General features: G+C 36.1%; 1 protein-coding gene across 2 annotated transcripts; it reads left to right on the forward strand.

Moving 5' to 3' along the window:
* The first annotated feature begins 1,067 nt into the window (after positions 1–1,067).
* On the forward strand, positions 1,068–7,204 carry LOC114187969 (auxin response factor 3-like). 2 transcript variants are annotated; one of them, XM_028076423.1, is made up of 11 exons: positions 1,068–2,187; positions 2,520–2,576; positions 2,931–3,113; positions 3,220–3,304; positions 3,395–3,485; positions 3,561–3,725; positions 4,198–4,317; positions 4,410–4,485; positions 5,577–5,736; positions 5,823–6,742; positions 6,832–7,204. In XM_028076423.1, the coding sequence occupies exons 1-11, from the start codon at positions 1,855–1,857 to the stop codon at positions 6,847–6,849; spliced, it is 2,208 nt and encodes a 735-aa protein (XP_027932224.1). In that variant the 5' UTR covers positions 1,068–1,854; the 3' UTR covers positions 6,850–7,204. The 2 variants fall into 2 exon arrangements, with proteins under 2 accessions (XP_027932224.1, XP_027932225.1); XM_028076424.1 differs by having other exon boundaries at positions 1,072–2,187; positions 5,826–6,742.
* Positions 7,205–9,919: the final 2,715 nt, after the last annotated feature.

The raw sequence follows: 9,919 nt of genomic DNA on the forward strand, positions 1-9,919 counted from the left end.
GCCTAGGACCTCTCACTGAGACGTAGGACCAATCAACAAAGATTAGGAACATCTCAGCATAAACAGATATCTCTCAGCAAGTGACCGGAGACCTCTCAGCAAATACCAGGGACGTCTAAAAAAGGACTGTGGACCTTTTAGCAAGTGACATCTCAGTAAGTGACCACAGACCTCTCAACAAGTGACCATGAACTTTTCAGTAGAGACCAGTGACATTTCAGCAAGTGACGAGGGACCTCTGAACAGAGACTAGGGACCTCTCGACAAGTGACCATGGACCTCTCAACAAGTGACTAGAGACCTTTCAACAAGTGACTAAGGATCTCGTAGCAAATGATTAGGGACCTCTTAGCAAGTGACTAGGAATCTCTCAGTAACTGACCAGGACCTCTCAGCACACATTAGGGAGCTTTCAGTAGGTGACCAGAGACCTAAGAGTTTAGGAAACTCTCAACAAGTGACCAGGGGACCTCTCAACAGAGACAAGAGACCTCTAAACAATGTTTGTTTTAGTATTAAACGAGACACATATATTTGAAATGTCACGTAAATAAAAAAAAAATCATGTATTTATATAAAGTAAAAAATTAAATTTAACTAAAATTTCAAAAAAGACTAATTCTAACTCTTTACAAAGAAATTGAGGAACTAAGACATAATTATCTCTAAAAACATTCATGCCACTATTTTACTAAACCAACTATTTCCTCAAATATTTTTTTAATATATCTCTTACAAAGTTTTTGCAATAAATTATAGTACATTTATTTAAATCACAAAATCATGTTTATGCTATCACATGAATCATTTGAGTGTAGAACTATTGAGTTGTATAATAGTCATTTTAACATGCAGAATCACGGCTGGGAGAGACATCGAATGCTCATTTTATTTTGACAAAATTCTTGAAAAATATTTTATATCAATAACAGTGTAAGTTCATAGAATGAGATTGTTGTATGTTTTATGATGGCATCATGTGATGTATATAAGTTGTGAGATATGATGTGGAAGTAAATGGGTTTGCATAAGGGAAAATAGTGGGGTCTTGAAAGAGAGGGAGGGATTGGAGAGTGAGAAATTGAAGAGTGAAGAAGATTAAGCAGAGAGAGAGAGAGAGAGGGATAGGTGTGAGATTTGGTGAAGTAGAAGAGGACAGAATAGACATCCGCCCGGAAATACAGGGATGCCGTACACTCTTAAATACTTTTTATTCACTTCCCATATTTTATTGCCCTTTAACCCACACATAACCTCACAAACTCACCCACTACCACTACTACAGTCTTTCTTCTTCTAGCCTTGTTTCTTTCTCTTTCTCTTTCTCTCTCTATCTCTCTGCCACACATCACACCCAACAGTCTCAGCATAGCATAGCATTGCATTGCAGCAGCGGCAACTGCACCACTGCTCCTGCTTCACCCCACAGAACAACGGGCAAAAAACACATAAAATAAAACAAATGGGGATGCAAATCTCCCATTTTTATATCACTCCAACTTAAATCTCACTGAAAGCTTGATTTGATGCTACCCCAAAATACACACACCTCCCATCCCAGCCAAAACATAAAGTAAAAGAAAAGAACCCCAAAAAGAAACAAAATAGCAGAGAGAGTGATAACTCATAAAAGGGTAGTGAGAGAGAAAGAAAGAGAGAGAGAGGACAGAGAAAGAGGGTCTCTTTCTTTTTGGAGTATTGGGTCACACCCTCTTTTAGCAATGCCAAAGTTACTCAACTACACCTCACGCTCTCTGAAAATGCTGCAGCAGGCATGAGACCATTCATTGAAATCTCCCCCTCCTCCCCTTCACTTCTTACATTTCTTAACATTGCAAACACCGCTTTCTTCCTATGGGGTTGATCGATCTGAACACCACCGAGGATGATGAAGCTCCATTATCTGCTTCTTCTTCTTCTGCTGCTTCGTCTTCTTCTTCTCACTCGGGGATAAGCACTTCTGCTTCAACCCTCGTTGGTCCTCCTCCTCCTCCGCCTCCTCCTCCTTCTTCCGTCTGCTTGGAACTGTGGCACGCGTGTGCGGGTCCTTTGATCTCTCTGCCCAAGAAAGGAAGTGTTGTTGTGTACTTGCCACAGGGACACTTTGAGCATGTTCAGGATTTTCCGGTCACTGCTTATGATATCCCACCCCATGTGTTCTGTCGTGTTCTTGATGTCAAGCTCCATGTAAGTGTGTGCTTCGGTTCGTCACTTTTTTACCCTTCATCGGACAAAACAAAACCAATGTGTCGGCTAAGGAGTTTTTGTTCCTTTTTCCCTTTTCTTGAATTTGGTTTCTTTATGGGGGTTTCTATCTGCGTTTCTGTTTGTCTGCTTGCTGATAAAGTCGATGTTTTTCCTTGTCTAGTTCAACGATTTACGAATGAAGGAGCAACCCCTTTAGTTTTCTCTCTGGTTTTGGTTCCTTTGGATGAGTCATCTGAAAAAGGGAAATATGGGGTGGTCTGTTTTTTGTTTTACACATATTTTAATGAAATATGGTGCTTTTTTCTGGGCAGGCAGAGGAAGGGAGCGATGAAGTATATTGCCAAGTGTTGTTGGTTCCTGAAAGTGAGGTGAGGTTTCTTTATGATGTTAATTTTACTTAGGTGCAGTTTGGGTCTGGGAAGCTTGCAGAAAGAAAGGCATCTCAATCTGTCCCAGTCTTTCGGGTCAGATAAAATTTGACTAAGCAAGCTAGTTATGGTGATTTTGTTTGATTGAGTAAAATGTCATAGCTCTGGAAGCCAAGGGAGGAAAAAGCACACTATGTGGTTAACACATTGTTCTGTTTTGCTTTACTTCCGAGTCCATGTTACTGGCCCTTTTGTTATGATAAGATATGGTGTTATTTTATTATTAAGCGAATGGAGTGTCTTTATTGGCTGATTTTAATTTTAATTATGCTTGAACTCGGCATTTCGTTACAGCAAGTGGAGCAAAGTTTGCGTGAAGGCGAAATTGAAGCTGACGGGGAAGAGGAGGACACTGAAGCTATGGTGAAGTCAACAACTCCCCATATGTTCTGCAAGACTCTCACAGCTTCAGACACCAGCACTCATGGTGGATTTTCAGTGCCTCGCCGAGCGGCTGAAGATTGCTTTCCTCCTCTGGTAATTACGAATTACAATGCATTGTTTGTGCCCAAGAGTTTTGCAGCTTGTTTTTGTATGTATTTTGTGGTAGCATTTTGATTTTGTACTCTACTGTTATTTTTAGGATTACAGTCAACAGAGACCTTCACAGGAGCTCGTGGCTAAGGATCTTCATGGCCTGGAATGGAGGTTTCGTCATATATACAGGGGTATGTCACTTGTTAACATACTAGTGTGCATAGCATGTTGAACACTTTTCAGTTGGGGTTTTTATTTTTTATCATTATGCAAATGAACAGGCCAGCCACGCAGGCATTTGCTAACTACTGGGTGGAGTGCATTTGTGAACAAAAAGAAGCTTGTTTCTGGAGATGCTGTGTTGTTTCTTAGGTATCATGACCTGAATTTGTATCTAATATGAACTTGTATTCCTAGCCACAACTAACATTTTATAATATATATTAGGGGCGACGATGGAGAACTGAGATTAGGGATTCGTAGGGCAGCCCAGTTGAAAGGTTCTGGTTCCTTTGCAGTTCCTACTGGTCAGCAGTTGAATCCTGGAACTTTCATGGATGTTGTTAATGCATTATCTGCAAGATGTGCTTTTAGTGTTTGCTACAATCCAAGGTATTTTTCTATCAAGTCACTTGTACTTTTCCCAGGAGCTAGTCAAGGGAATCTGTAAATACTTCAGTTCTATATGCATTTGTGGAGTGTTTTATGTTGGTATTAGATTGGGATGGAGTTTCATTACAATATCTAATGGTGAATTTCCCGATTCACCTCAGCTCTTCTATTTTAAGGTGCTAGAAAGGAGATTTGGTTTAATAGAAACAAAATACCTGCATTTAATTTCCTTGAAATTCCTATTGGTTATTGAATATTTTAATACTTTAAAATTTCCATGCATCCTTTGTATTTTTTAATAAGATTAAAGTAAAAACTAACAGTTCACTTGTTCCATGCACTGAAAGGTTTTGGCTGGAGCTATTCTTTAGGAATGTTATTTCTTTAAAATTACTGATTCTATCATTCTCTGTCGGTTTTCTTCCAATCTCTCTAAAGAATGTCTTCCATAATTTTTGCTTTTCCTTTGCAGGTTTAGCTCTTCAGAATTCATCATACCTGTTCACAAATTCTTAAAGAGTCTTGATTGTTCTTATTTAGTTGGAATGAGGTTCAGGATGCGTTTTGAAACCGAAGATGCTGCAGAGCGGAGGTTTGTCAAATTATCAACTATAATACGAGTTCATCATGCTACTTATTGATTACCTGTCAATAGCTGGTCTTGATCTAATTTCTATCGAACAGATTTACTGGATTAATTGCTGGAATCAGTGATGTTGATCCTGTCAGATGGCCTGGATCAAAATGGAGATGCCTACTGGTATGTCAGCTTTGCTCTTATGTCTTTCTTTAATTTTGTTATTGTTCATGTACACGTGATTGTGTGTTGTTAGCTTTAAGGCTTAATATTGTGATGTTTTTTGTCATCTCTAAGTATTAAGTCTATACTCATGGGATTTTCGGCTGGTGGTTCTCTATAGACTACATTAGTCCTGCACGTCTACATTATTGAGTTTTTCACATTTGTTTTGGACATATGAGTGAGCAAGGTAGAAGAAGTACTACATTTGATTTCATTTTCCTCTCCATAACTGACAGTTTTCTTATTTTTGTTTCGTTACCTTTTTCCTGAAGAAGCTTTAAACTAATATCAACTCCTTTATTGTTCCATCTGTCTTTATTTGATGATTTTCATTTTATTGATGGATATTACACATTTGTTTCATGGATGAATTGGGTTTGTAAAAACTTTCATGGATGGATATTGCTCTACAGGATGTAAGAACTTCCATGGTTCTGCCTTTGAACACATTTTTCTCTAATAAATGACAACTTTAGAAGAAACAATACACTTAGATTTATTTACATTACTCATGAATGTATTAAGTAGTCTCCCCCAGCCCTTTTATTGTGCTGCCTTTGTTCAGGCTATCAGCTTGACAATTATCTTTTGAAATTTGAATTGTAAATGATAATTTAACTATCTCTTTTTTCAGCCATAATTCATTCTTTATGGTATATAAATTTTCATTAGCGTTCCATGCCTAGTGGTGGAATACATGTTTGATATGAATCCGTCACAGCCAAAGTTGGTTTGTCTTTCAATACTAATAACTCGAGTGGTTCGTTAATTTTCATCTGCCTACTGCTAACAACATATCTGTATATTGCAGGTCAATGATTGATATTGTTCTTAAACTTGTTTCTGCATAAATCTCGAGTATTCCTTTTTTTTTTTTGTATGTCAATTTGTTAGATCTCAAAAGATTTGAATGTTCTCATCATTCATAATGGACACAACCGCGGGTTGCGCTGTCACTACCCCATTGTTGATTATGATTTGTTAAGCAAAGTCATTTCTATAGTAGAATATAATTTATTTGAGCCATTTGTTCTTAATGTTTTATACAGGTAAGGTGGGATGACATGGAAGCTGCTAGGCACAATAGGGTTTCCCCATGGGAAATTGAGCCATCTGGTTCTGCTTCAAGTTCCAGCAACATGATGGCAGCTGGTTTGAAGAGGACCAGGATTGGAATGACTTCAACGAAGATGGAATTTCCTTCTCCCAGTAAGTCACTAGACCAATTTTCTTGAAAGACAAGTATAATTGAGGCATGTTTCTCGATGCAATAACATTGATAATTTGTTACTCAGCAGATGGGATTGGAACATCAGACTTTGGGGAATCATTAAGGTTCCGGAAGGTCTTGCAAGGTCAAGAAATTTTGGGTGTTAATCCTCCCTTTGATGGTGTTAATGCTCAGACTCCTCGGTTATACGACTTAGGGAGGTACTATATAGGTCCAAACTGTCCTGGGATTCCTCCAACAGGAAATAACATCAGGATGCCGCATGCAGCATCTGATTTTTCCTGCAATGGCACAGGCTTTAGTGAATCTTTCCGGTTCCAGAAGGTCTTGCAAGGTCAAGAAATTCTTCCAAGCCAACCATATGGAAGAGCACTGTCAATAGAGGAGGCTCGAGCTAATGGTCGCTTTGGACATTTTGATGGTTATCAGTTGCTTAACTCCAGAAATGGGTGGTCTGTGCAGATGCATGACAATGCTCCGCATTTGCATGCATCTGTTACACCTTCACAGGTGTCATCTCCATCATCCGTGTTAATGTTCCAGCAAGCAGTTAATCCAGTTTCTAACAGTGATTATAATACTAAGAAACATAGTAAGATGTACCAAGGTTTATGTGCATCTGAAGTGAAAGCTAGAACATTTGCATCTCCCCCATCTGATGATCTTGCTTTCTCTAGGCGAGCTCCAGAAAGGGCTAGTTCTTTAGGTATGTTTGATGTTCGTAATCGGCTGGGGAGTTCACAGTCACACAATTCTGTGTCAGCATTGAGAAACAATCAAGAGTTGGTTTCCTCATGTAAAAGTAGTTGTAGACTCTTTGGTTTTTCATTGACTGAGGACACACATGTTGCAACCAAAGAGGTTGATGCCTCTACCATCACTTTACCAATGAATGCTGGACCTTCCTTTACTAGAATTGTTGAAGATGAGTTTCATCCCAGCAGGGCACTGCAGAGCAAGGCGGTTGGAAGTAACTGCACAAAGGTAACTGATCTATGAATCTTTTCCATGCATGATGTAATTGTTCATCTAATGCTTCACTGTCTGTGGATAATTCTTCCTACTCTATGCAGGGTGTGTTGCAGTATTGAACTTAGAATCATGTGTGTCAGCTAATATGACTCACTGGAATTGATAAGCTGAAGAGTTGGTCCATTGTTTTGCTCTGGTTATGTGCTTTGTTATAATATCCTTGGATTTCAGTGACGAGGAAAATTGTTGTTTGCTTGATTTAGTTAATTTTACCTAATGTTGGCTATGACCAAAGTTGAAGTACTTGTGTATTTATGGTTTGTGCATAGGCAATGTGACCTGTACGAGAATGCTACTCGAGTAAAAACTATTGTGGTAATACTATGCATCTTTATCCAACCCTTTGAATGTATTTATTAAACATCTTTATCAAGATGTTCAACTTTCATATGGAAAAGGGTATGCATCCTTAAACGTCTCGAAACAGTAAGTGGAACTTTCTTCAACCGGTACTTGTCAGTGATTTCTGGTCACTGCAAAAAACCAAGTTGCGGAATGCTAATTGGGTCAAAATCCTATTTCCTCTCAAAGTCCAAAAACAACACTTTTTTAGTGACAGGGAAGTCTTTGGTTACAGGTGGATCATAGCCATGGACCAAACACATCACTCTGATTAATTTATCTCGTATATTTGTGGAAATCTTCAGTGCTGGTATTTGACTAGATAGTAGTTTTTCTCGTAGAATGGTTGATGAAATTGTGTTTGAAAGTAGAATTGGTCAAACTCAAGTGATATATCAAAAAATGTAAATTTTATACCGAAAGCAATATACTCTTGGTAAATTAAAACTTCTCAGAAGTATTTCATTGTATAACCTTATGCTTGGAACTATTTCATCTCTAAATTTTCTTACCATTTAGCATGAAAACACTTATAAAAGCAATTAAAGATTATTAATTTAAAAATGGTCTTGTTTTCAAATATAAATTTGCATTTTTTAAATTGAGGAATTTGTGCTACAAAATATTATTTTAAATAATTAATTTTAATTATTTCCCCAAATTGGTGCACGGGTTGAAGTACAATTTTAGTTTTTTTTTCTTTAAATTTAAGGTACACTTGTGCTTCTAAACTAGTTTTAGTGTGTATTAAACACCTAGGGGCTTGTTTACTGGCACTAGTTTTTTTATTTGTAATGGTATAATTTTTATTTTATTTACTTATTTTAATTTAGGTTGATTGCAACCAAAGTTAAATTTTTTTTAATGTAAATTGAAAAGGTGAGAAAAGTTTATACAAAATTTTATCATAAAATAATTGTATATTGAAGAGAAGTAACTCTTTATTGTTTCATTTAAAACTGGATCATTCATTTCATTACTAATAATAGTGTTTTTTTTTTATTGTTCTCTTTACATATTAGGATGTGAATAAATGTTAAAACTGTACATGACGATCAAACAATAATTGTCATTTCAAACTGGGCGAAAGAATTAATTTCATAAAATTTATTAATGGATTTCAATATGTAAACTTATAAATGCTAACAGAAACATACCAGAATAACTTTCATGTATGTCCTTTTTTTTTAATTAACCATAATCTTTTTTTTTTCGAATTTGGTTTTGGTTTTGACAAAATTCGATAGAAGACTAGTGTTCCTTGGAAACAAAGTTAATCACTCGTGTTGCACAAGAAATACGGAAACTTAGTCAAATCCCAAATGAAAAACCAAACGACAAAAATATGAACTTCTAGAACAAGGTCGCGTAAATATTTTTTTCCACTTTTGTTAACATCTTATTGATGTGTATTGAATAATATTTTGTCTACTTTCATATATTCAATAATTCAATATATTAATTAAAACATGCCCAGCTGGCTTTTTATTATCTACTGTCTCCCCCATACGTCATTATTTTCTCTATATACCTTCGAACTCATTTCCAAATGAGTTTCTTAAGATATTGGCTTTGGATTCTCTTGTTTTTAGTAAGTTTACGAATTCTGATTCGTTAGTTTCGATTCTGCATGCTTAAATTTGCCATTGTTGATGTAACTCGCTAGCATTTTGTGTATGTGTTGTTAGAAATTTTCTGAGTGAGCCTTTGTAAAAAAAAAAAATGGACCAAATATAAAAATCGGTTTAATATATTAGTTAAACTTTATTTAAATATAATTGCACTTATGATGTTTGATGATATTTAGTAGTTTTTATTTTCGAGTCCAAACCTTTTTTCCTTTTCTGTGTCGTAACAAATGAAAAATCTGACTCCAATAAGATAAAGTCTTGGTTACAGAGCTTCTTCAAGCCATCACTTTCAACTTTAAAGTGACATAATTTACTTACCTTAAAGTTTATGAAACGAAAAGTAAAAGAAAGTGAACGTAACAATTCTGGTCAAAAACAGCAAACCTTCCAACATCTCTAATTGCCAACAACACGAAGTGCCAAACCTTCGTAAAAACATAACTGTTGGGTTAGATAGTATAGAAAATAAAAATGTCACATGTCAAGTTATTTTTGGGACAACATAGAGATGAGAAAGGTGATTTACTTCCTAAAAAATGACATTCTTAACTTTCAGTTGGGACTTGGGACCATATGTCATTAATCTTTTTTTCGATATACAGGACCACATGTAATTAATGTTGCACTGATATCCCTTTTTTCCTCATGTTTTTACCTCTAGTCAAATTTCTCATTCTTACCATAAATGCTAAAGTATTTATGGCCTTTAAAATATAGATGTCTTCTTAGAGGCTAGAGAGATAAGGTTGTTAAAGTATGAGAAATATATAAAAATAAATAAATTATGTAATCCATTTATTTTAATTACCAAAACCTATCTACTTCCTACATAAGTCATTTTTTTTTGGCTAATAATTAATCAATCTCCCACAGTCTTTGTTGAGTGCATTTTCTGAGACAATTTCATAATCTGTCTCCAGGGTTGATTACCTCACTTTTAGTCATGGATTCATCATGGTAATGCAAAATGTCTGATAAACAAGTTTGTGTTCATATAATGAAAAATCTAATTTATTACATTGGTTGCTATATATACTGTTATCCCATGCCCATTTTGCAGAAGGAAGTAACTTTGACTTCCAAAAGTATACAAAAGGGGCTCTGGAGAAAGATTTCAGAGTGGTAGTGGGATTAAGGTACTGACACTACCCACCAT

Source organism: Vigna unguiculata, chromosome 6, assembly GCF_004118075.2.
Source record: "Vigna unguiculata cultivar IT97K-499-35 chromosome 6, ASM411807v1, whole genome shotgun sequence".
NCBI classification, from domain to species: Eukaryota; Viridiplantae; Streptophyta; class Magnoliopsida; order Fabales; family Fabaceae; genus Vigna; species Vigna unguiculata.